This window comes from Coregonus clupeaformis, chromosome 29 (genome assembly GCF_020615455.1).
Source record: "Coregonus clupeaformis isolate EN_2021a chromosome 29, ASM2061545v1, whole genome shotgun sequence".
Taxonomy (NCBI): Eukaryota; Metazoa; Chordata; class Actinopteri; order Salmoniformes; family Salmonidae; genus Coregonus; species Coregonus clupeaformis.
Genome location: NC_059220.1, coordinates 14,717,707 through 14,745,166, shown reverse-complemented (window position 1 = coordinate 14,745,166; position 27,460 = coordinate 14,717,707). Strand labels below are relative to the sequence as shown.

Below are 27,460 nucleotides of genomic sequence, written 5' to 3'. Positions count from 1 at the left end.
ACACATGGAATATTACAAGGAAAATGTAATTGAAGCCACTAGAAAAGTCTGTTTTATTTGTGTGGCTTCTGTGGTTTCAGTTTATATCTAAATAACAGTGAAAACTGCTTAAAATGATTAAAGTTTCTCTAAATCCTCAAATTAGACATTATGAAATCAGGAAAAAAGGCATTTACTTCCACTGTGATAAATGTCATTTCCATGACAAGGATAATCATCAGACTAATACCAGAATGGATGACAGTAGACTTTGGTTTCATAACTGGGCAGAGACGAGGGAAAATACTACAGACATCCTCCGATGAAAATTCGACCCAGACTGAGAGAAAGAGAGAGAGTGAAAGACAGAAAGACGGAAAGAGAGGAAGACAGAAAGACAGAAAGAGAGGAAGACAGAAAGGGAGAAAGAGAGGAAGACAGAAAGACGGAAAGAGAGGAAGACAGAAAGTGAGAAAGAGAGGAAGAAAGAAAGGGAGAAAGAGAGGAAGACAGAAAGGGAGAAAGAGAGGAAGACAGAAAGGGAGAAAGAGAGGAAGACAGAAAGGGAGAAAGAGAGGAAGACAGAAAGGGAGAAAGAGAGGAAGACAGAAAGGGAGAAAGAGAGGAAGACAGAAAGGGAGAAAGAGAGGAAGACAGAAAGGGAGAAAGAGAGGAAGACAGAAAGGGAGAAAGAGAGGAAGACAGAAAGGGAGAAAGAGAGGAAGACAGAAAGGGAGAAAGAGAGGAAGACAGAAAGGGAGAAAGAGAGGAAGACAGAAAGGGAGAAAGAGAGGAAGACAGAAAGGGAGAAAGAGAGGAAGACAGAAAGGGAGAAAGAGAGGAAGACAGAAAGGGAGAAAGAGAGGAAGACAGAAAGGGAGAAAGAGAGGAAGACAGAAAGGGAGAAAGAGAGGAAGACAGAAAGGGAGAAAGAGAGGAAGACAGAAAGGGAGAAAGAGAGGAAGACAGAAAGGGAGAAAGAGAGGAAGACAGAAAGGGAGAAAGAGAGGAAGACAGAAAGGGAGAAAGAGAGGAAGACAGAAAGGGAGAAAGAGAGGAAGACAGAAAAGGAGAAAGAGAGGAAGACAGAAAGACAGAAAGACAGAAAGACAAAGACAGAAAGACAGAAAGAGAGGAAGACAGAAAGGGAGTAAGAGAGGAAGACAGAAAATGAGAAAGAGAGGAAGACAGAAAGACAGAAAGAGAGGAAGACAGAAAGACAGAAAGAGAGGAAGACAGAAAGACAGAAAGAGAGGAAGACAGAAAGACAGAAAGAGAGGAAGACAGAAAGGGAGAAAGAGAGGAAGACAGAAAGACAGAAAGAGAGGAAGACAGAAAGACAGAAAGAGAGGAAGACAGAAAGGGAGAAAGAGAGGAAGACAGAAAGGGAGAAAGAGAGGAAGACAGAAAAGGAGAAAGAGAGGAAGACAGAAAGGGAGAAAGAGAGGAAGACAGAAAAGGAGAAAGAGAGGAAGACAGAAAGGGAGAGGGAGAATAAGAGGAAGACAGAAAGAACAACATAGAAGGAAAATGACCTATTTCTATCAGAAAGGATATATCAATGCTCTAAACTGCATGGGTAACGTGAGCGGTGAGCATCATGGGTTGGACCAACATTAGCCTAACTTGCGTATGTCTAATACTTATGGGGGTTAAGGTTAAATCTGTCTTCTTTCTCTGGGGAATAACTAGTAACTGTTAATAATAATTATCCTGGACAAGTATCCAGTCTCCCCCTGGAAGAGTAAAGTGTCCTCCCTGAAACAGAGAGAGTCTGTGGTACTTGGGGACATGGGATAAGATTTTGTTCCGGACCCAAAAAAATTATCAACCCCCCCAGAAAAATCCATTCAATATAATCCACATAATAATTCACATTTCCTGTTGGTGCAGGACTCCTTGTGGCGGGCCGGGCGCCTGCAGGCTGTCGTCAGTTGTACGGTGTTTCCGCCGACACATTGGTGCAGCTGGCTTCCGGGTTAGGCGGGCGGGTGTTAAGAAGCGCGGTTTGGCGGGTCATGTTTCGGAGGACGCATGACTCGACCTTTGGCTCTCCCGAGCTCATTGGGGAGTTGCAGCGATGAGACAAGATTGCAATTGGATATCACGAAATTGGGGAGAAATAGGGGGTAAAATACACAAAAAATATATCCAGTATATAATGATATTGGGTTAAGTGCCTTGCTCAAACAGATTTTTTCACCTAGTCAGCTCGGGGACTCAAACCAGCGACCTTTCGGTTATTGGCCCAACGTTCTTAAACATTAGGCTACCGGCCGCTCATAAAATGAAGTGCTTTGAAAGGCTGGTCATGGCACATATCAACTCCATCATCCCAGAGCCACTCCAATTTCATTACCACCCCAACAGATCCACAGACGACGCAATCTCAATTGCACTCCACTCTGCCCTCTCCCACCTAGAAAAGAGGAATACCTATGTGAGGATGCTGTTTATCAACTACAACTCAGCCTTCAACACCAGAGTCCCCTCCAAGCTCAGGATCCTGGGACTGAACATCTCCCTCTGCAACTGGATCCTGTACTTCCTTATGAGTCACCCCCAGGCAGTGAGGGTAGGCAACAACACCTCCGCCACACTGACCCTCCACACGGAAACCCCCCAGGGGTGTGTGCTTAGACCCCTTCTATACTCCCTGTTTACCCAACGACTGCGTGGCCACGCACGACTGCAACTCCATCATCAAGTTTGCTGACGACACGATAGTGGTTGGCCTGATCACTGACAGCGATGAGACGGCCTACAGGGAGGAAATCTGGTAGCGTGGTGTTAGCACGACCAAGGAGGTAGGGGCGGGGGAGGGTCAAGAGCTTCAAGTTCCTCGGTGTCCAGATCACTTAGGATTTAACATCAGAGCATCGGGTCGCGGAGCAACAGGCTCCGAAATAGATTCTTTCTGCAGGCCATAAGGCTGTTGAATAGCATAAGGCTGTTGAATAGCATAAGGCTGTTGAATAACATAAGGCTGTTGAATAGCATAAGGCTGTTGAATAGCATAAGGCTGTTGAATAGCAATAAGGCTGTTGAATAGCATAAGGCTGTTGAATAGCATAAGGCTGTTGAATAGCTAACTACCCCTGCCCTCCTGCCCTCCCTCTCTCCCACAGACTGTCTGCACTGACTACGTGGTCCTTTGTAGCTCAGTTGGTAGAACATGGTGCTTGTAATGCCAGGGTAGTGGGTTTGATTCCCGGGACCACCCATATGTAAAATGTATGCACGAATGACTGTAAGTTGCTTTGGATAAAAGTGTCTGCTAAATGGCATATATTATTACCTGCACAGACTCTTTGCCCATCCTCAGGTCTCTACCACTCAGCCACACTCACTACTGACACCTCATAAATACACTCACTCATTACCATGCACGCTCCACATACGCTGCTGCCATAATTGATTGATTGATCATAATGATTAATATTACCATTAGTTGCTGCTATATTGTTTATTAGGATTATTAGTATTGATCTGCTACCAGACACTTTTATCCCTGTTTACATGTACATTACTTCCTCAATCACTCCAGTACTCGTGCACATTGGAATACGGTACTGGCACTGCACTGACCTGTATATTAGACCTGTGTATCAGACCTGTATATTAGACCTGTATATCAGACCTGTATATCAGACCTGTATATTAGACCTGTATATTAGACCTGTATATTAGACCTGTATATCAGACCTGTATATCAGACCTGTATATCAGACCTGTATATTAGACCTGTATATCAGACCTGTATATTAGACCTGTATATCAGACCTGTATATCAGACCTGTATATCAGACCTGTATATTAGACCTGTATATTAGACCTGTATATTAGACCTGTATATTAGACCTGTATATTAGACCTGTATATTAGACCTGTATATCAGACCTGTATATCAGACCTGTATATTAGACCTGTATATTAGACCTGTATATTAGAGCTGTATATTAGACCTGTATATCAGACCTGTATATTAGACCTGTATATTAGACCTGTATATCAGACCTGTATATCAGACCTGTATATCAGACCTGTATATTAGACCTGTATATCAGACCTGTATATCAGACCTGTATATTAGACCTGTATATCAGACCTGTATATTAGACCTGTATATTAGACCTGTATATTAGACCTGTATATTAGACCTGTATATTAGACCTGTATATCAGACCTGTATATTAGACCTGTAAATAATGTTTATTTTCTTTTTTTTCTTTTCTCACATTTCACGTGTTTTATTTCTTATCTATATTACTACCTCTATTGTGCATTGTTGGAAAAGAGCTCGCAAGTTAAGCCTTTCACTGTACTATTTAACACCTGCTGTATCCTGTGCATTTGACAATAACACTTGAAACTTGAGAAATGCAGAGAGGTTAAGCCTCTATAAAATGTTAATTCTGGTAGATACTCTGCATGGTGTCATAAACCAGAAGCATTAGAGAGGCCGCCTGGGCTATATCTTACACAGAGAAACCTTTGCCCTCGGCCCCTGCCTAACCCTGTAGCCTAACCCTGTGTTTGTGTGTGCCTGTGTGTGCGTGTGTGTGTGTGTGCGTGTACCCTAACCCTGCATCCTAACCCTACCTAGTAACCCTGTCTCATCTAAGGGCCTCCAGGCAGGAGAGGTTAGCCTGAGAGGTTAGCCTGAGAGATTAGCCTGTAAGGTTAGCCTGAGAGGTTAGCCTGAGAGGTTAGCCTGTGAGGTTAGCCTGAGAGGTTAGCCTGAGAGGTTAGCCTGTGAGGTTAGCCCCCCGCGCTAAAATAGCTCCTGTGACAGTGGAACTATGAGGTACGGCGTCGTCCAAAATAAAATCCCTCAATTGAGTAGAGAGAGAGACAGTTTTGAAAGTTTTGGCTAGTTTCTCCAGTCTATGCGTGTGTCAGTCCTGGCGTTAGCTAGCCCATGCTCAGGGTCCTGTAGTGCTGTAGTAGGGTGATGTGAACTGATGCTCCTATTCACCCATTTGAAGAGCCCCCAACCCCTTTCTCTGCAAAACAATAGTGTCGGACAGATGGTCCAGGCAGACCCAAGCAAGGCTCACAAGCATTTGAATACAAGCATTTCTACATTTCTATTCTGATGCCACACACAGCCTTTCTGTCCATGAGACTGACAGAGTCGAAGATTTGACAGAGCGGCAGAGCTGGTGGGATTAAGAGATTGGTCAGATCAAACCAAGAGGCCAACTACAGGCTCAGAAGAAGAAGCCAATCGTGTTTTTTGTTGTTATTAGCTTCCTTCATACTTCACACCAGACACATCTCTGCTCCGTCCAAGGGGATTTAAAACCATGGTCCTGAAAAATGTGTAGAGGGATTGCTCCTAACAAATGGCCACTTCTAGCACTGCTGTTGATTAGGCTCTGCTATACCTGGTCTGTGATGAATTCTCTCTCTCTCTTTTTTCAGACAGACAGACACAGTCTAGTCATAAAGTGTTAGTGCTTACTGAAAACACGTCACTGTCATCCATTAGCCACTAGTGGAACGCTTGGCAATTTATGTGCATCAGAATGACATTAAACACATCTATAAATAAATCCCTTAACAGACAGTCTGTCACATCTAAATGGAGGATTTGGGCCTGGTGACTGCATGGTGAGGTTATTCAACTCATTGACCCGGGGAGGTTAGTCATCTATCCACATACTTACATAACAGGTTTCTCCTGCACTGCTCTGACCTTTGTCTCTCCTCTCGCTCTGTCTGGCTGCATTGTTTTAAGGGAAAAGACAAACTCTGTGAAACCACACGTCTGAATATGCCACACCCTCTGGGGTTAGAAGATAAGCCAGCCGTCTCTCTCTCTCTCTCTCTCTCTCTCTCTCTCTCTCTCTCTCTCTCTCTCTCTCTCTCTCTCTCTCTCTCTCTCTCTCTCTCTCTCTCTCTCTCTCTCTCTCTCTCTCTCTCTCTCTCTCTCTCTCTCTCTCTCTCTCTCTCTCTCTCTCTCTCTCTCTCTCTCTCTCTCTCTCTCTCTCTCTCTCTCTCTCTCTCTCTCTCTCTCTCTCTCTCTCTCTCTCTCTCTCCTCTCTCTCTCTCTCTCTCTCTCTCTCTCTCTCTCTCTCTCTCTCTCTCTCTCTCTCTCTCTCTCTCTCTCTCTCTCTCTCTCTCTCTCTCTCTCTCTCTCATCAATTGACCGGCTGATATTCGTCTGTTGCTATGGCATTTCCACAACTATCACCTCCTTGCCATCAGAGACCAGCCAATCCCGGCCTTCGCTCCCCTTTGACCTCCTTTTCCATCCAATGAGGTCACTCTCTCCACAGGGTCAGGGGATGGGGAGAGAGAGAGAGGGGGGGGGGAGAAAGAAGAGACAAATATGAAAATGCCATAACAGAATGTACCCCATGAAACTCTATGCTTCCACATGACTAGCTAGCTCATTAATTCAATCTGAACAGCCCACATTCTACTGCTAGAGAGCACACAGCAGACACGGAAAGTTCCGTAGGCGTGCACACGCACACACACATAAATACACACACACGTCTATTTATTTACCTAACGCTGACTTCAAATTTCCGATACGCCTCTGCTGAGACTGCTCTAGTAAAGTTAACTATTTCCTTGTTGTCTCAAACTCTACAGGTGTGTTCATGCAACGGAATGCTTGGGGATTTGGGAATACACACTAATTCCTGTTGTAGTGTGACACCCAGACTAAGAAGTGCTATTGAGAAAAGCCCACGTTGTCACAATGTTACGGTTTTGTTTCCTGGGTGTGTCCCTTTTACACAGTGATACCCAGTAATATCCAACTTTCTCGATGTCATGAATCCCGCTTCCTGAGTCTGTTTCTGCCTGAGTTGCCTGTTTTCTGTCTTGGAGTCTGTTTCCTGAAGGTTCCTGAACGCACCCTGTCTGGTTGCCGGGCGACGAAACTAGGCGGGGGATCTCTTGATTACCCGCACCTGCATCTCATCAGCTGTCTGCACACCTGGTCCTGATCATCACCTCTTCATAAGCTCTGACCTGATGTCCATTCCCTGCCGGATCGTTAGCCATGAACAGTATGTTGTGTCAGCGTATCAGCCTCAAAGTTACTAGAGTTAGTTTTGTTGTTCTGTACTTTTTGCTTGCAGTGTACTTACCTTAGTTTACTCTGTCTACAGTCATTCTCCCGGAACATTCACCCCACCCCTGCCTGGTCGTCAATGGCTTCTGTGCCATCATTGGATCTGCCTATTCACTCCCACCAACTCACCTCCGCTGCCCGCTCCGTCTCCTGGATTATTCTGCTTCTACATTTGAATCTGTAAATAAATACTCACCTTCGTTCTACTCATCTTGTCCTGGTCTGCTTCTGGTTTCTGCTTTAGAGAATCGTGACACTCGATTGTCTGCGGAGGAATGTGGTGGATCCTGTCCAGGATCCACACGCACAAACACACACAGTTGACTTGATGGAATCCCTTACCGTGAGAATTTCTCCTTCCTCTCTGTCAACAAACCAGAACCACTGGGTACCTACTTGTGCATGGCTAGCCTGGTCCCAGATCTCAGTGTGCTTCAGCCAACTCCTATGACATCAAAATGATAGTCTGAGGAGTTGGGCTAAAAACATATACAGATCTGGGACCAGGCTAGCACTAAGCCAGTGTCTGTTTCTTGTGTTATGACTTTGCTATGTAATCTGAGTCTTAATGTGGCTCTCAAGATCAATAAAGCAATATTTCCTGCCATAGACTAGAACAGTCTTACAATAAAGTTTAAATAGTCCAACCTACCATTAGGAAAACATTGCTAAATGAGCCATCCCGATATTATAGAGCGCTCCTGGGATAGAGAAATCTGCGATATGCGAACAAATTGTGATATTCATATAGTTTCCATCTGGAGAGTCGTGTTTGGATTTAATGGGTTTCAAAATGATACAAATCAATTTCAATATATTTCTGTTGCTCCCTCCACTCATACTGTGATACAGATGGAAATGAGTAGAGATGCAGTTTCCTGAGTTTGACAGCTCTGGGGAAAATGCATGAAGCGATATTAAAACAATATTGAAGTAATAAAATAAACGATTGTGACTTCTGGCAATGCTCTGATATGGATCTATTATAAAGTAATTGAAAACCAAATGTTGTTTGGCTTTAGTAAAGGAGTTCCTCTGGGATGGTCTCCAGCGATGTACACACACACACACGGGCAGACAGAGAGTGAAATAGGTCAGACCAACTAGCCTAGTTTACCAGCTGATCAGGTCCTGTAGCCAAGCGTTACTGCAACTAGTCATGGTGAGAGACCGACAGGGTGTCACTCCCTGACCTTGAGAGCCCTGTTTTCTGTAGTTGGTTTGGGTCAGGGTGTGAATTCTAGATGTTGTATTTCTATGTTGGCCGGGTGTGGTTCCCAATCAGAGGCAGCTGTCGATCGTTGTCTCTGATTGGGGATCATACTTAGACAGCCATTTTGCCTACCTTAGTTGTGGGATCTTGTTTCTGTTTTGGCTTGTGTAGCCTGTTTGAACTTCACGTTCGTTTGTATTTTGTGGTTTTGATTCTGTAAATAAAGGAATATGTAAGCATACCACGCTGCACCTTGGTCTGATCCGTCTATCAACGAGCGTGACACAGGGGAGTTTGAGGAAATGGAGATGGGGTTTTCCTTATCCTTTCTGTCATTTGCACGTCTCTGTAAGTCTTGCATTCTCTGTTCCTAGATCAGCAATCCTACTCTGAGACTCTTTCTGACTACAGGTCCTGATGATCTATGGCTGTCTCACCCAGCCTGCCTCCCCTGTCTCTGTGTCTGGTCTGGGTCTGGGTCTGGGTCTAGAAGACACCAACTCAGGCAAAAACACCCCAGTCATCTGAAACTCCAGCCTCCCTGTTGACTGGCTCCATATCCATCTGTCCAACCTTCCACATGCAGACACTGTGGGATGAGACCTCTGTGTGTGTGTGTCCAATTACTGGCCAAGGGAAACCTTAGAGACACAACCTTGCTTTCTGCACTGTTTAAATAAAAGATGTTACTCTCCATTCTTACCCAGTCTTTCATTGGCTCACACCCACAAAGGCAGTCTTTCATTGGCTCACACCCACAAAGGTCTTCCCATGCAGTCTCATTATCATTACAACATAGCTTTCTCTTCTCTCTCTGGGCTGTGAACAGCTCCAGGCCGGCTGAGCACTAACATGCTAGCTGTAACAATAAAGCACACGCACACACACAGACACAGGGCCAAGAGGCAGTCCGTTCACATAAACAAGAAGCATAATCTCAGGGGAGGAGAACTGAAAGTCTATTCATCTATCTATCCATCCATAGATCCATTCATCCATCCATTGATCCATCTATTGATCCATTCATCCATCTATTCATCCATCCATTCATCCATTCATCCATCCATTAATTCACTGGCTCAGGAAACCCAAGCCTCTCCGTCAACACATACACAGCCTTCTTCAATGTAAACAAATCACCCCACTTTGTCTATGGAATGCTTATCAAACCCCTCATGGTTTGAAGAATGAATAACACGCTATAATTGGACCGGAAGGCCGAATAACAGGCTTATCATTGGAGTAAATAAAAGACTGACACTTCAATTAACAAACTGAAAAGAAACTAAATGCTATTAAACATATGCGATAAACTAGGAAATGTAGAAAAAACTCCCCATCCAAGTCCTCTGCCCACAAAGGTTTTTACAGCCATTGTGGAATGAGTCTCCCAATAAAAACCCTGGACATTGTGTCTCCCAATTGTCTACGAAACTCTCCAAGAAAACTCTATAATCATCTAAGAACAGTCCCTAGTGTGTTGTTAGTGGCTCTGGGTGTGGACAGGCCAATTACATGATGTTGTAGCCGTCAACACCAGACCAGCCGATCTGATTCCAAATGGCACTCTATTCCCTTTATAGTGCACTGCTTTTGACCAGGGCCCATATGGGCTATTCAACTATAGATGTAAAAAAAGGTTCATTGCAGGGGGGCCAGACATTTTCCACATGCGATTATTATTTGGAAGAACTGTTTAAAAAAGCAACGCACAACCGCCAATAAAGCACTTTTCTTAAATTGAAATGTTGCTTAAAAGCAATTAGGAAAGAAGTGGAGGGTGCTCAACCAACGTGAGTCGAGGTGCAACCAAATATTTGTTATCATCATTGAAAAGGAAAAGGCGCAACTCTCGCTCACCATCATTTTGTTTTATTTAAACTATTAAAAGCTTCTTAAAAGTAATTAGGTGATTTTTAAATAATCTGAAAACTAAGCATCTCAATAAATAACACAAAGATATGGCAAATCAGGTAATGCCAAATTCCAGTCTGAAATAAGTATGCTTTGAATTCATTTCCCTCAGTCATTAGGTGTTGTGAGCATCACAGAGGGAAACAGAAGACACGTACGTGTTCCTGAGAGTCGTAGCCTTCAGGAATGGGGTCATAATATTTTGTAGCTTAAACCGTTCAAATGCTAGAGCCAAAAAGAGTCAACATGCCACATAGGTGCTAGAAAGCGCTAAAAGCCACTAGAAACCACACTATAGACCAGATGTTCCCAAACGTTTTCACTCAGGCCACCCTTCCAGCATTGGGGAACATCTTGCATGCCATGTCTGTTTCTATGTGCACAAGCACTGTTCATGACACAAACTGTTCACACCCCTCTTCTTGGCGTAGAGAACATTTAGCAGTTTAAAGCTTATTTCATGCAGTTCTACACATTTTGTCATGGGGCACAGAAAATGTTTCAGTTTTAAAGCTAATTTTCTTACAATTCTATACTTTTTGCCATGTCTAATGTGTATTCATGTCATATTTGAGTGACTCAAACATTACAACGAAATCTATGGGATAAAAACCTAGCTAAAAAATGTTAGCTGACATGGGCTAGTTGATCTGGACATTTCTGACAAGTTATGCAATGACTAACATGTGTCAAGAACTGCAACGCTGCTGGGTTTTTCACGTTCAATAGTTTCCTGTGTGTATCAAGAATGGTCCACCACCCAAAGGACATCCAGCCAACTTGACACAACTTTGGGAAGCATTGAAGTCAACATGTTTCCAACATCCCTGTGGAACGCTTTCGACACCTTGAGTCCATGCCCTGACGAAGGCTGTTCTGAGGGCAAAGGGGGCAACTCAACATTAGGAAGGTGACCTTAACGTTTTCTAAACTCAGTGTAGGTAGGACACACATACCAGTAGATACATAACCTGGTACCCACATTGCTACATTCAGGAAAATCAGCTCACAACCTTAGCAGTTCTGATTTATTTATTCCTGAATCAGAATTCTGGGAAAATAGCATCTGCTTTTGGTTTGTGCCATTGGTTCCAGAACGTTCCATAGATGTTTGGCAGACGGATTAGCTTTGATCTCTGTCGCAGTTTCATGTTGCTGACTCAAAAACGCATGACTAAACAGGTAGTGACATGGTGGGTTATACAACACAGCAGTGGCCTGGGTACGGATGACCTGGTGAGTACTGGGGCATAAATGATCCCAGTAGGACATTTTCATGGAGGCATGGAGATTACATGGTCACACGAGATATATGGCTTCCTGAAAGATGGATGTGGGATTCATGTGTGTCCCAAATTACACCCTATTCCCTATATAGTGCACTACATTTGACCACTGCTAGAACACTATATAGGCAAGAGGGTGCCATTTGGGACGCAGTCAATGACTCCTCTAGATCTCATGGGATTTTACAGGATCACAACAATGGGATTATACCACATCCAGAAATGAGCAACATGTCCACCAAACACTCGAAGAGCCTAATACTAATTTGAGATCTGCGCTTTTATGTGCAAATAAGACATTGATGTCAATGGGCAATTTGAACGAAAATGTCAGTTATGTGTATGGTTCTAACATAATGATTCAGCCTGAAGACCCTAACTGCTGTACCAGTCAAAAGGCTGAGGATCTAAGCCAAGCTGACAGTCTCCAGATCCTCATCCTATATAATAGTCATCTAGTTGAATGGCCTTTTAGAAAAGAGCTTATCAGGGCTCTGGAGATGCTCTCTCTGTGCCTTGCCCCCATACTGAATGCCCTAACCCCACTTAGTGCGCCCTAACGCCTCGTAAACGTGTGCCCTCTACCCCTACTGGAGACCCCAGGAGACCCCATATATAGACCTGACGGGTGTCCCTCTCTCTCTTCTCTCTATCTCTGTGGGAAGAGGGGGCTGAAAGTTTATCTGAAAGTTGAAACAGGACCCAAAACCCAATACGACCCCAAATGGAGTGGCAGATTGAGCATCTGTCCTTAGGTTGGCTGGCTGGGGGGTCTGGATGGTTACATTTCTAGACGCCTTTTTTTCTGGAATGCTCTCCTGTTTGAAATGTTCATGCCTTTCCAGACGAACAGAACCGCAGAGTTACAGAGTCAGAGAGCCATAGAGAGGCCGTAACTGCTGATTCATTCCACAATGACTTACGAGCAATAACAGACACACACTATAGTGTGTGCGTACAAACACATACACAAACACAAATAGAGGGCCGAAGCTGTTAAAGCAGTTTTGGCACTAGGCTGGCTGGGCGGATAGTGTGACATATTTGAAAAGCTTTTAATTGTATTGCTGCGTCTGAATGTGTATTGCCTTTCCCAATAAGCCTAATCACTGTGGGTTTCAGAATGATTTATGGCACTGAGTGCCAAGGTGGGCTAAGTGAGTCAGGAGAATAACAGACAGACTTAAATGTAAAAAACCTATAGTGCTGTTCAATACCAATAATTAAACAGACTTTTTTTTAAATCAATCCACACATATGTATGTTCTGCCTTCAGCTCGGAGGGAGAAAAACAACAACACACTATTTAAAATCACACACACAAACACACACACACACTATTTAAAGTCAGGCACTTTAATCAGTGTGACCATGTTCATGTTCTTACAGAGGATCACATTCAACATCATGATGATTATCACTTGGCTGGAAAACAACATCAGCTTTAGGATAAATAGCATCAGCGTAGATGAGGCCCATAAATAGACATCCACATGTGTTCCATGTAAATCCAAAGATTTTTTATTCTAAGACTTAACAGTGCCATAGGAAAACATAGGAAAACATAAGACTACAGTATTTACTGTTGATGGTTCAAGCCAGGCCACATTCTCGTACTACTGTACATATGTCATGGGATGTTTGAATACTTAATGTTCAAGCTTTCAAGGTTCATGCTCTCATTTAGGTCAAGACATTCTTTCAAAAATACTAAATAAGATTTCTGCACTCAATAAATAATCTTGATTATTCCTTTTTTCCCAGGTGTTTTATTTATTTTGACCTGCCACAGGGGGTAATAATGCACAAATGTTTCAGCTCAACATCCTAACTAAACTCAGTGTGCAGGCCAGAGACGGGTTTCTCACATTGTCTTCTGACAGGAGCCATCATCATAACATGAGTTGGTGAATCTATAAAGCTACTGTATAGTTAATGAGGATGTGACCTACATGGTGTAAGATTCAAATTCAAACCACAGGTTTGTTACTTCAAAGAGACACATACCAGGACTAACTGTCTCCTGTGTTACTGAAGGAAGTTATATAGAGAATGTCACCAATGTCAGGTATGTGTTAATTGAAGCTACCTAGATTCAAATTCAAACTCCCCGCCAACTGATAACAGCCACTGTAAAAAGTCTTATTGAGAGAGAGGTATCCTTGGTTGTTCACCAGGGTGGGGCCTAAGCTTGGCACTGTGCAGATTGCCTTCAGACCTTGGTCAAATACATTATGTACGAGAAAGGATTTGATTTTCCATGGATTAAGCTCTCTCCATCTCCATCCCAGCCAGCCAGAGAGAGACAGTCACCACTCAGGCCTGAGAGGGAGACACGACACAGCCAAGCCCCTCTCAGTCAGACCTTTTGTTATATCTCTCTCTACCTCTCTGCATCTCTCTCTACCTCTCTGTCTGTCTCTATCTCTCGCTCTCTCGCTCCCTCTCTCTCCATCCCTGCGTCGTTCAGGCTGTTAGAACTAGTGTTGCACAGTATACCTGTACCACAGTAATATCACGGTACCAAAACCTCATGACACTTATGAAACCAACATTTTAGAATACTGTAGTACCGTTTCATATGATACTACCAACTTTTTCAGCCCTACACTCTTTGAAAAAGGGTTCCAAAAGGGTTCTTCGGCTGCCCCACAGGAGAACCCTTTTTGGTTCCAGGTAGAACCCATTTTGGTTCCAGGTAGAAAGAACCCTTTTGTGTTCCATGTAGAACCCTCTGTGGAAAGAGTTTTACATGGAACCAAAAAGGGTTATTCAAAGGGTTCTCCTATGGGGACAGCCAAAGAACCCTTTTAGGTTCTAGATAGCAATTTTTTTTCTAAGAGTGTACCGATGTAAAGAACCTGCTGGCGCCTGTTATGAAATGTTTATAAAGTCAGTTTTGTTTATAAATTCAGCATTATTTAAGCAACAGCCACTAGTCTCTTGTATGCGCAGGTCCAATAATATCGACTTCACTTTCATGCGCATATCACGTGTGGCAGCTGTAATCAGCCCAGAGTTGCCAACTTAGCGACTTTGTCGCTATATTTAGCGAGTATTCATACCCCTCTAGCGACACAGTTTTAAAAAATCGACAAGCGACAAATCTAGCGACTTTTTCTGGTGTTATTTGAGACTTTAGGAGACTCTGACGTGAAAGCACGTATCGTTCTTACTCTTCTCAATGAGCAGCGGGTGCTGCCGTGGGCCCCACCCCCATCCCAAAGCACTCACAGGCGGCCAAGTCCTCGCACAGCAGTCCCTCCCAGCTGCAGTCAGAGCAGGAGATGTTCACCCCTCCGCGTCCAGACTGCAAATGAATCGCGCATGCGGGAAGCCGCCGCTGGCTGATCCCGCCCTGACTTACATTCAGGGCGGGATGTAAATGTAAAATGTTCTTTGTCTAAAATAAATCACTGCACAAAAATAAATCACTGCATTTCACTCACACAGCCTCAGTCACTTACTCACCTTGCCCACTGTGTGTGTGCCTCTCTGTGACATAAGCTAAACATCTAGCTGGCTAGCTCATCATGTCTCAGTCTAAACTGTACACTCAAAAATACAGAAAGAAGTGGGAATCAAACTCTGAATTCAAAGGCTGGTTGAAGCCGTTTATTGGAGATGATACACGGGCATACTGCCTGTATTGTAAGGCTGATTTCTATGCCAAACTTAGTGATGTAAAAAACACATGACAACTCAAAAACATACTCAAAAGGCAAAGCCTTATAACAGTTCCACCCAAAACAAGCTGCCATTTATGGTTTAAAAAATTTACTGTGCAAAAAAGGCTGAGGCCACCATGGCATTAGCTATCACTGAACACTGTTCCATACTGGCATGTGATCACATTGGAGAAGTAGGTAGAGCTGCTTTCTCAGACTCCGCTGCTGCTACCCACTTCAAAATGCACAGGACAAAGTGCACAGAAATGATTAAGGGTGTTCTAGCACCATACTTTCTGAAAAAGTTGGTCGCAGCTGTGGGTGACCCAGATCAGTGCTGGGTGAGGTACAGTTGGCCATCAATGCTTTTCAGGGAGAGCAAGTAGATCCTCTTAAGCAACTTGACAGCTTGGTTAGCCTGATCAAGTCTGTGAGTAGCAGGGTGCTGAATCCACTGGCAAATGTTGATGTACTCAAAGGGCCAATAGATGAATACATCAGTCCCAAACCGTAACTTGGTTACCTTTTTGAGTCAAAGGCAGCTGAGCTCCACCTTGTGCCTGAGGATGAAAACAATGTCCGAAAGCGGTGTGTAGCCTTCACCATCTCCCTCACTAATGAGTTGAGGGTGAGACTACCGGACAACATCGAAGCATTGCAGTACATGTCAGTTTTCAATGTGGAGGAAACTCTAAAGCACAATAAGAGCCCTGGAGAAATAGAAAAAATAGCCAAGCTCCTTGGCTACTCCCCTGCAGAGATAGACAAGATTGTCCAGCAATGGCGTGCCATCCATCTTAGTAAATGGAATGATACAAAAAACACACTGGGCTTCTGGAGTGAGATTTGGAAGTTCAGGGATGCAGCTGATATCAACCCGTTTCAAGGACTTGCCATGGCTGCTGTGTCTGTATTGTCCTTGCCACACTTGAATGCTGAAGTCGAGAGAGTATTCAGCCAGATGAGTGTGGTAAAAAGTAAACTTAGAAATTGGATGTCTTTGCAGACCCTTAACTCCATCCTGTACATTCGATATGGACTGAAGCTGTCTGGTGAGGCTCGCTATGAGCACCAGCTGCCTGTTAATTTTATATAATTTCACAAACTGTCGCGGGCAGTTTTAAAATAATCCCGGGTCGCTAATCGTGGTTTGATAACAAACAACGTTGTTGAGTCATGTTACCTAGCTAGCTAACAACCTTGTAACTTGACAGTAGGTCCAGGCAAATTTGATTGGCCCAGGAAAAAAGGAAAGGGGTCTGCTAGTCATGAGATGTAGGATTCATATAGGCCTAAAGGAAGCCTAAACTACAGTGCCTTCGGAAAGTATTCAGACCCCTCGACTTTTTCCACATTTTGTTACGTTACAGCCTTATTCTAAAATTGATTTTTTTTTTTACAATCTACACACAATACCCCATAATGACAAAGTGAAAACAGGTTTTTATAAATCTTTGCAAATGTATTAAAAATAAAAAACGGAAATACCTTATTTACATAAGTATTCAGACCCTTTGCTATGAGACTCGACATTGAGCTCAGGTGCATCCTGTTTCCATTGATCATTCTTGAGATGTTACTACAAGTCCACCTGTGGGAAATTCAATTGATTGGACATGATTTGGAAAGGCACACACCTATCTATATAAGGTCCCACCATTGACAGTGCATGTCAGAGCAAAAACCAAGCCATGAGGTCGAAGCAATTGTCCGTAGAGCTCCGAGACAGGATTTCCCCTTACTGCCAAAATGGCATACATTATTATGCATGTACAGTATATTCCTTCCTCCCATTCCTCCAGCCAAATTACAGGTAGGCCTTTGCAAATATGAGCAAATCAGACATTCTATACACTTGTTCACACACTCAGTATCGTGATACTTGGCTTGGTATCATATCATTAGTACAATGTTGGTATCATGACAACACTAGTGGGAACCGAAGAAAGAGTGTGTGTGGGGGGGAGAGACACTGAGTGCAACAGGCAGAGAAAGGGGTGTTTCAGAGTTTGGACAGAGAGGGAGAACAAGTGCAACAGGAGGAGTGAGGGAAAGAGAGGGGGTGAGAAAGGGGGAAGGAGGGCTTGATAGGGAGGGAAAACAAGTGCAACAGGGGAAGAGAGAGAGAGAGAATAAATTAGAGTAAATGAGTGAGTGAGCGAGTGAAAGAGACCCATTGATAAAGGTTTGGGGGTTGGGGGTGGAGGAGGAGGAGGAGGAGGGCAGATGGGAAGCAGGGCACAGAAGCTGAACACAACAGAGATGGCTGAACAAAGACCTCCACCGCCCCATAGAGCCTCATACACAGCCCACGAGCCTGACTCTACACTGCCTGATCAAACGCATCATCCAGGAAGTGAGCCAGGGCCCGAGACAGGGCAAAACCAAACACACACAGAGCCATAACACAGAACACAAAGCTTAAGAGCACAAGTGTCCCAGTAGGACCCTTAGACAGGAGGACCAAACCAAGGGGCAAAGCCAACCAAACACACCACAGAGTCCTAAGAGAAACCGGAACCCATGCACCAACAATATCTCAAAGTGCATTAAAAGTACAGTTTTACTGAATACTGATGATTCTGCCCTAATGGAGGTACAGTAACCAGACACAATCCAGCCCAGCTCAGTGCTTTCAGGGCCCCACCACACCTCCCCACTGTACTGCTGGGTGTCTCAGCCAAAGTCAACATCCCCCTAACCTCCCCCTCACCTCCCCTCTCTCCAAACAAGATAAGAGTTATCACTGCACTGCAAACTATGTAGACTGTCTAATCACCTCAAAGCGGTTTGAAGTGAACAGAGTGAACCCACCACCCGAGGCAGGAGAAAATATTTAGCCAGTTATCCGTTAGGACCAAACCCTTTCCTGACAGGCATTCTTGTTATGAACAAGTTTATTATGCCTGACTATAATTATGAAATTATTAAAACAACTTCTAAAGTACATAAGTGAGTGGAAAATCTTTAGAACAATAGAACAAAAGAGTGAAGTCATTGCAATTCCCATACTGTAGATGAGACAACAACAAAAACAAGATGGAGGGAGAGAGAACTATTTTCAGAGAGAACCCTGTTTAGTCTCATGAGAACTAGAAGCTACTGTTAGCTTTTAGTCCAGTGATATATTGTAGTCATAACTAAACACAGAAGCTGTGTCCTTGCTGATTGACTAGCACCTTAGTGGTGTACAGTAGGTTGTAAATAAGGGGACTGGATATTTTTTGTTTGTCGCACCACTCTCGGTAAAACCTAGACACTGTCGTGTGTGAAAAGCCCAGGAGGTCGTTTCTGAGATATTGGATCCGGCCCACCTGGCACCGACAATCGTTCCACGCTCAAAGTCGCTTAGGTCACTCGTTTTGCCCATTCTAACGTTTAATCAAACAGTAACTGGATGCCTGTCTGTACGCTTTATATAGCAAGCCATGGCCACATGACTCACTGTCTGTAGGGCAGAGGTGTACCTAATAAACTATCCAGTGAGTGTATATCACACACACACACACACACACACACACACACACACACACACACACACTGTAACTGTAAGAGGGCCGGCTGCCACTTTTAAGATGAGAGAGGTGTACATCACACACTGCTGTGAGAGAGAGTGCATGCCGCCCGAGTCTTTTCCTCTGAGGCAGCGCTGGAATTAATCCTCTGAATTTACAGTCAGGACTAATCTCAACAAGTGGGCTCTCTCACCGTACGTATCCCTCCACACACACACACACACACGTATACACACAGGCAGATGTACACACACACACACACAGAGAGAACCACCTAAATAAGAGAGTATAAAACTGCGACTGACAGCCCTCCCACAGTAAATAAAAGCAGCGGGTAAAACTGACAGCGACACAGTGGCACCTCATTCCCCTCAGCTTCAGCGGCTGATTTAATAGGCCAGAGAGCAGAGGGAACCAATAAACAGGCTATAACTCTTTGTTTGATCCCACCATGACCACTGCATCACACACAGATGAGAGAATACTGGAGGAGAAACATTAGTCTTGGTGGCGATAGCATTTCACTGTTAGTCTACACCTGTTGTGACACTGTGACAATGAACCAACCAGAATACAACAGCTAGCCAGGCTCTGACCGAGCAGCTTGTGTCAAAACCAGACCACATTACTATTCACACAACAATGGAACTATGATCAATACAGTTTGTCCATCAGAGTATTATTGACAAAGACAACATGCAGGGCTGTATGCCCACTGTAACAATGGCTTTGTCACAGCGACCACCAGCCAGTCACAGGCCTGACACTGCACATTTCACACATCGGATGTGTCCCGAATGGCACCCTATTCCCTAGTAGTGCACTTATTTTGACCAGGGCCCATAGGGCATACCCATAGGGCTTTGGTCAAAAGTAGTGCACTAAATAGGGAATAGGGTGCCACTTGGAATGCAAACACATTGATTAGCCTTAACCACATGGACAAAAGAGCCACACATACTGTCTCAGTCTGTCCTGTAGCTGTATTGATGAGATGGTCTGTATTGTAGCTGTATTGATGAGATGGTCTGTACTGTAGCTGTATTGATGAGATGGTCTGTACTGTAGCTGTATTGATGAGATGGTCTGTATTGTAGCTGTATTGATGAGATGGTCTGTATTGTAGCTGTATTGATGAGATGGTCTGTACTGTAGCTGTATTGATGAGATGGTCTGTACTGTAGCTGTATTGATGAGATGGTCTGTATTGTAGCTGTATTGATGAGATGGTCTGTATTGTAGCTGCATTGATGAGATGGTCTGTACTGTAGCTGTATTGATGAGATGGTCTGTACTGTAGCTGTATTGATGAGATGGTCTGTATTGTAGCTGTATTGATGAGATGGTCTGTACTGTAGCTGTATTGATGAGATGGTCTGTACTGTAGCTGTATTGATGAGATGGTCTGTACTGTAGCTGTATTGATGAGATGGTCTGTACTGTAGCTGTATTGATGAGATGGTCTGTACTGTAGCTGTATTGATGAGATGGTCTGTACTGTAGCTGTATTGATGAGATGGTCTGTACTGTAGCTGTATTGATGAGATGGTCTGTACTGTAGCTGTATTGATGAGATGGTCTGTACTGTAGCTGTATTGATGAGATGGTCTGTACTTTTTATTTATTTTTTATTTCACCTTTATTTAACCAGGTAAGCCAGTTGAGAACAAGTTCTCATTTACAACTGCGACCTGGCCAAGATAAAGCAAAGCAGTGCGATAAAAACAACAACACAGAGTTACATATGGGGTAAAACAAAACATAAAGTCAAAAATACAACAGAAAATATATATACAGTGTGTGCAAATGTAGCAAGTTATGGAGGTAAGGCAATAAATAGGCTTTAGTGCAAAATAATTACAATTAGTATTAACACTGGAATGATAGATGTGCAAGAGATGATGTGCAAACAGAGATACTAGGGTGCAAATGAACAAAAATAAATAACAATATAGGGATGAGGTAGTTGGGTGGGCTAATTTCAGATGGGCTGTGTACAGGTGCAGTGATCGGTAAGGTGCTCTGACAACTGATGCTTAAAGTTAGTGTTGTACTGTAGCTGTATTGATGAGATGGTCTGTATTGTAGCTGTATTGATGAGATGGTCTGTACTGTAGCTGTATTGATGAGATGGTCTGTACTGTAGCTGTATTGATGAGACGGTCTGTTTTGTAGCTGTATTGATGAGATGTGATGTATTGTCCAGCCAACTGTCCTTACTGTAAAAGTAGCATATGAGCCACAGAGTTTATCATCTGGTGAAAAGGGGAGTTGAGGGAGAAGGGAGTAGGAGTAGTGGAAAGATAGGATAGAGGTAGTTTAGGAGGAGTGAGTGGAGATAGCGAAAAGTGCATATCTAAGATAAGATAAAGACTTGGTTTATAGGGAGGATCCATTAGCAGACTGGGTCCTTTCAACTTTTCAACAGAGCTAGATTACTATGAAGTTAAACATGGCTTGTCTAAAAGTTGAATACAGTTGGACTACTATGAGGCCTGACGTGGGTCCTACTTAACATGTCAACATATGGACAGTTTGCAGAGCTCAGTCAGTGCACTGTAACGGAAAACTGTAAATTATAAGCTAATTTGGGGTATTATCAACAGTAAAATACTCTGAAATGTTTCATGGTACTGGAATTTTTGGAGTGCCAAAAACCTTTTGAACACTAGTGAGTGCATGGTATTGTTGTTTCTTGCTCATTAATATATTTTGAGGCGTGCCTTGTAAGAGGCTATATTTGTTGCACCCGTGAGTGAGAACGCTGTACCAATTTAACTTCTATGTGGTTATAGTGCCCCGCAATTTGTATAGGGGACAGATTGGAGAGGCAGCAAGTTGTAGCCCTTTCCTGTAGTCAATGACCAAAGGCGCCCTCATGGGTGAAATGTTCATAATGAATAGTATTTTTTTATAAATTAAGTTGTCAAGGTGGCTATTTGAATATAAAATATATTTTGATTTGTTTAACACTTTTTTGGTTACTACATGATTCCATATGTGTTATTTCATAGTTTTGATGTCTTCACTATTATTCTACAATGTAGAAAATAGTAAAAATAAAGAAAAACCCTTGAATGAGTAGGTGTTCTAAAACTTTTGACCGGTAGTGTACATTTTTTAAATTTTATTCTGATTTTTCAGGGGGTGCTCACCAACCCTACTTCCCGCGGCTATGTGGGTAAGTCTGTGACACCATCTGTGACACCATCACGTGACCACTTACACCACAAACGTTGATGGACAAAAACAATCAACAAAGTCCATATGGTATGGATACACTATGAAGTGTAGCTTCAGTGTAACTATCATTATGAAACTACCTGCTTCAAATACTGTATGTGTGATGTACTGCAGATATAAGTGTTTTATTCCATGTTTCCTGGTACCCACTGCCTAGCTAGCACCTGTGTGGGAAGTGGGTGTCTTCTGCCTATCTCTCTCCAGCGTGTAGGGCTCTCCAGACTGAGACAGCAGTGTGTGTGTGTGTATCTGGTAACCCATAGGATAGGAGAAGTGCTGTGCTGGCATTTCACACCATGTGTTTAATGGTCTCCCTACAAGCCGCAGAGCAAACATCCCTTCAAGCCGCGCATCGCGCACACACTCCTGACACACTCCTCTAGTGCAGAGCTCACACACCGCCTGGGAGGCACAGAGTGTGTGTGAGTGCTATGTTCCTTCGCTTCCTCAATGTAAACATGAACGTAGTCTCAGTCTAGTCTGTCTACTTTCAGTCTTTTCAGTCAATAATGATGCTGTCGCTATTTAACCATATTCTGACACTCTTTATACGTCAACATCAGCACCTCCGCAAAGGTACATGAACCTGAAGTAATGACCTATCCATCAACATCCATCATGTTCAACATGAACCTGAAGTAATGACCTATCCATCAACATCCATCATGTTCAACATGAACCTGAAGTAATGACCTATCCATCAACATCCATCATGTTCAACATGAACCTGAAGTAATGACCTATCTATCCATCAACATCCATCATGTTCAACATGAACCTGAAGTAATGACCTATCCGTCAACATCCATCATGTTCAACATGAACCTGAAGTAATGACCTATCCATCAACATCCATCATGTTCAACATTAACCTGAAGTAATGACCTATCCGTCAACATCCATCATGTTCAACATGAACCTGAAGTAATGACCTATCCGTCAACATCCATCATGTTCAACATGAACCTGAAGTAATGACCTATCCGTCAACATTCATCATGTTCAACATGAACCTGAAGTAATGACCTATCCGTCAACATCCATCATGTTCAACATGAACCTGAAGTAATGACCTATCCGTCAACATCCATCATGTTCAACATGAACCTGAAGTAATGACCTATCCGTCAACATCCATCATGTTCAACATGAACCTGAAGTAATGACCTATCCGTCAACATCCATCATGTTCAACATGAACCTGAAGTAATGACCTATCCGTCAACATCCATCATGTTCAACATGAACCTGAAGTAATGACCTATCCATCAACATCCATCATGTTCAACATGAACCTGAAGTAATGACCTATCCATCAACATCCATCATGTTCAACATGAACTGAACTCTCAAACACTCTTGCTAAAACTCACTGTAACTGTTCACTTCTGCTAGTGAGTACCTGAGATAGGAACCTCAAAGGGTACCCCTCTCATCTCTCTCTCATGACTGGCTTCCATCAAATCCTGTCAAACATTTTATTTGAAGTACCTTGGTGGTCAGGGTGCGTGGAGAGGAGTGAGGGTGGGGAACCCACTGAAATTACCCACATCCACATAACTCTACATCTCTTATCTACCACTTAACACTAACAGCAGCAGTTTATGTAAACTTCCTCTGAACCCAGTCAGCCACCTTGTTATTACTAAGTAACAGGGCATGACAGAAAGTTCACCTTCCAAGGAGGTGTTTATGTATAGCATACTAGCTGACCATGAACCGACAAATAAGCATCTGTCACATTTTACATTAGGTTGCACATGAGCCTCTTGTGATTTGACATACAGGATACAGTGCAAGGTATGGTTATGGATGCACAGATTAGATTGAAATGCAGACCGTAATCAAAGGTGGGAGGGACATTGTTTTAAAGACTGTCTGGTTTCGGGGTGATAGGTCCTTATCGGACTCTCCATGTCTCCTTGTGGACCATTAACAGGTCAGGAGGTCATGATGGCCTGGGCATGTTCCAAACTGGCCTGACTCCTTCCTGATAAGACTGCTTTTATCATGATGCCACTGGAACACTCTGATGTCAGAGGTGTGAGTTAAGGGCATCAGTGTGACAAGTGGGGTGCTTGAATTCTAGGTTGTGTCCCAGATAGCTCCGCATATAGTGCCCTACAAGACTCAAAAGTAACCCTAATGTATGATTTTTGGATAGGGCTTCAATTCAAACCACTCTGTCACACACTTACAAGTAACTTGTGTTCTTGACTATAGGCATATTAAACTCTCATTCACTTTCTCTACTCACACAGCCAGCTAGGGCAGATTTCAGAATGGTTCATGTCTCACATCTGTAGGCTATACATTTAATAAATCTGCATAACAGGACAGCACTAGGCTGCCTACCACCCATTCATTCACACATTGGAGCCCTATATATCAAACTAAAGGTAGCCTATAAAATGAAGATCCATATCATCTTCAATAATAAGGCGCACTGGACAAGTTGGGGGTCTTGTGGCACTTTGTAGGGAGACTCACCCACACAGATTCTATAATTCATAGGATTCTATGTCATTCTATGGACTCACCATGCAGTTCATTAGGGATGCTCCTATGGATGTGTGACGCTGGCGACAGGTCGTCCATAGACCTCTGCAAGGATGCTATCTTCCCCTCGGCCGGCTTATGTATGTGATTGTGGTGGTGGTGGTGGTCAGGACTACCGGCACTGCCGGTGCTGGAGGTACTACTCCCGTCCCCGACGTCCCTAACGGTTCCGGTGCCCCCGTTCAAGATGGTCAGGCTGGACTGGGAGTCTATAGAGCTCCGTGACCCGGCTCCGTTCCTCTCCTCCTCCAACATCAGAATGATCTCCTTCAGTTCCAGGTTCTCCCGCATCACAGAGTCCTGGTTGGCTTCCAGATCCTTCAGCTTCTGATGGTAAACCCCGACATCCTTCCACATCGATCCGGCGGTGTAGCGGCCGAAGCGTTGCCACTCCCGGGACAGCTTCTTGCCCTTCTGCCTGTCGTCGTCCAGGAAACAGCAGAGCTCCCGGAGCTCGTGGTTGTCGTCCTGGAGCTTCTGGTTGATCTCCTTGAGACTGCGGATCTCGTGAAGGTGGACCTGTAGTCTCCGGTTCACGTCTTTCATCATGTTCCCGTGCTCCACCATTAAGTTCATTTTCTCGTTATCCGTTTTCCGTAGCCTCCTGATGAGCTCGTCTTTTCCGAGCCTGGAGAGCTCCTCGTCCGTGAGTTTGCTCAAGTCATCCCGCAACGGTCCGTCTGTGGCATTTTTGTCCATGTTCCGCTCCTGGTGTTGCGCTGCTGCGTGGGTTCAATGGAACTCTACAGTGTCCGAATCTATAGGATGTCTAACCGAGCCTAAACGGTGACTTTGTAAAGAAAATCAAATCCATGATAGATTAAATTATTCCAATTCGATATGAAGGAAGGATAACGATGAATTCAACACGCCAGGAATCTGTAGCCTAATAAAAGCGCGTTGGAGCTAAGCAGGTGACCCAAATAGGCAGGCAAGTAAGCAGACAGGCGCGCAGCCGTACCGTAGATAATCTCCTTGTAAAAATCAGCAAAATCTCTAAAAGCAGATTTTCGTTTTCATTCCATTTCGGTAACTGCTCTCAGAGTGGAGTTTGGAGAGACGCCGTGCCCGCTTTTACGCGCCGGACAGACCGGGAGAGAGATGGTTCTCTTTGGACATCGGATTCACCGAGTGACTGGGAAGGATCTCCCACAGCTTCGCTGATCCTCAGCAAGCACTGCATAAACTCGTGATGTCAGAGCTTGTGTGTCCACAGCGCAGGTTTGCTTTCAGCCAGGCAATATTAATTCAGAAGACAGAAATGTTCCCGTTAACAAGCGCGGACGAGCTCATAAAGCAATTCCTCCTTTCCAAGCAAGGCCGACATGCACTAGGGTTATAGTATTCTGATCAAATGATGTCCTCCATCAAGGCAGCCAGGTTGGAATCAGACTTAGTTCAATTCGCCCTCTGATCTCAGCACCCTGTCAGCTTCAGGCTTGATGCAACCAACTCAAGAAGTCTTGTTCGGGCGACCAATCAGGGACTAGTATAAACCAGTGGCCTAGTAGTTGGAGCAGGTAGATAAAAGGAGAGCCTTGTGCTTTGACTCCACTGTTCAGTCTTCTTAAAGGGCCAGCTGGCAGATTTAATTAGGGGAACATCTCCCATTTCAAGATTCGGAATGTAAACTGAAGTGCATTTGGTCGTAAACAAAAAATGAATAGGCCTATTTGAATACAAATACATACGAGGCCACAATAGGCCGATTGCCCATCATTTTCCGGATAATAAAAAAAACGAATGAAATATTATTTAGGTTACTGGCTAATGATAAAGTTATAACAGGAGTAGCCTATGCCTAACTTTGTATAATCCTGTATGGAAATATGTTATGGAATGTGACAAATGGGCGTCTAATTAACAAATAAAAAAGATTATATTGTAGAATAATTATTAGCTATGGCTGTAGATACAGATGTTTTGCTTGGTGGAGTCTTCTCATTATTTGCCTAGGAGTTTGATGCATAGTTATTATGCATATATGCATATATTCTTCCTCATTCACCCTGACTTAAATTACCACAATAGTTTACTGTCAGGCTTTGCAGGGGGGAGAGGCCACTGAGAACTATAGGCCTATGACATTGATTCTAAAGCTTAAAAGCTTTTTTGATCATATGTGTTTACTGTGTATTTGAGCTTGTGTCCTCAAAAGTGACTACACCAAAGCAATTTATAAAACATTTGACCAGAAAGGTGAGATTGTAACCTTTATTGGAGTATGCAACATTACTAGTTATTTTTTATGGCCTTCATGATAAATAATTACTTTAGAGGATTATGTAGATTACATTTTAGATTACATTTAGTTCCTACATTTAAGAGGTTAATCCATAAATAAAGTTGTTGATCGTTTACTAAAATTCAACAAGTTGTGACGCCATGGGTTGGGACGATGTTGGGACGTTGTGCCGAAACAATATTTCAAGAATATTGTTTGAACAGGTTGCCATCTAGTGGCAAAGACAACATTGCACCCCAGTCTCAGCCTCCAGTATCTATGCTGCAATAGTCTATGTGCCGGGGGGCTAGGGTCAGTCTGTTATATCTGGTGTTATTCTCCTGTCTTATCCGGTGTCCTGTGTGAATTTAAGTATGCTTCCTCTAATTCTCTCTCTCTCCCCCTCCCATCCCAGAGGACCTGAGCCCTAGGACCATGCCTCAGGACTACCTGGCTTGATGACTCCTCGCTGTCCCCAGTCCACCTGGTGGTGATGCTGCTCCAGTTTCCACTCTTCTGCCTGCGGCTATGGAACCCTGACCTGTTCACCGGACGTGCTACCTTGTCCCAGACCTGCTGTTTTCAACTCTCTCTCTACCGCACCTGCTATTTCAACCTCTAAATGCCCGGCTATGAAAAGCCAAGTGACATTTACTCCTGATGTACTGACCTGTTGCAACCGCTAAAACCCCTGTGATTATTATTTGACCCTTCTGGTCATCTATGAACGTTTGAACATCTTGGAGAAAAATCTGGCCTTAATGGC

General features: G+C 43.7%; 1 protein-coding gene across 2 annotated transcripts in view; it reads right to left on the bottom strand.

Moving 5' to 3' along the window:
• LOC121544685 (coiled-coil domain-containing protein 85C-A-like) overlaps positions 1–25,936 on the bottom strand; it is a 59,393-nt gene extending 33,457 nt beyond the window's left edge. For both annotated transcript variants that reach the window (XM_041854747.2, XM_041854748.2), the window contains exon 1: positions 24,452–25,936. In XM_041854747.2, coding sequence (XP_041710681.1) covers positions 24,452–25,169 — 718 coding nt within the window. In that variant the 5' untranslated portion in view covers positions 25,170–25,936. The remainder of the gene's footprint in view (positions 1–24,451) is intronic.
• Between the last annotated feature and the right edge of the window lie 1,524 nt (positions 25,937–27,460).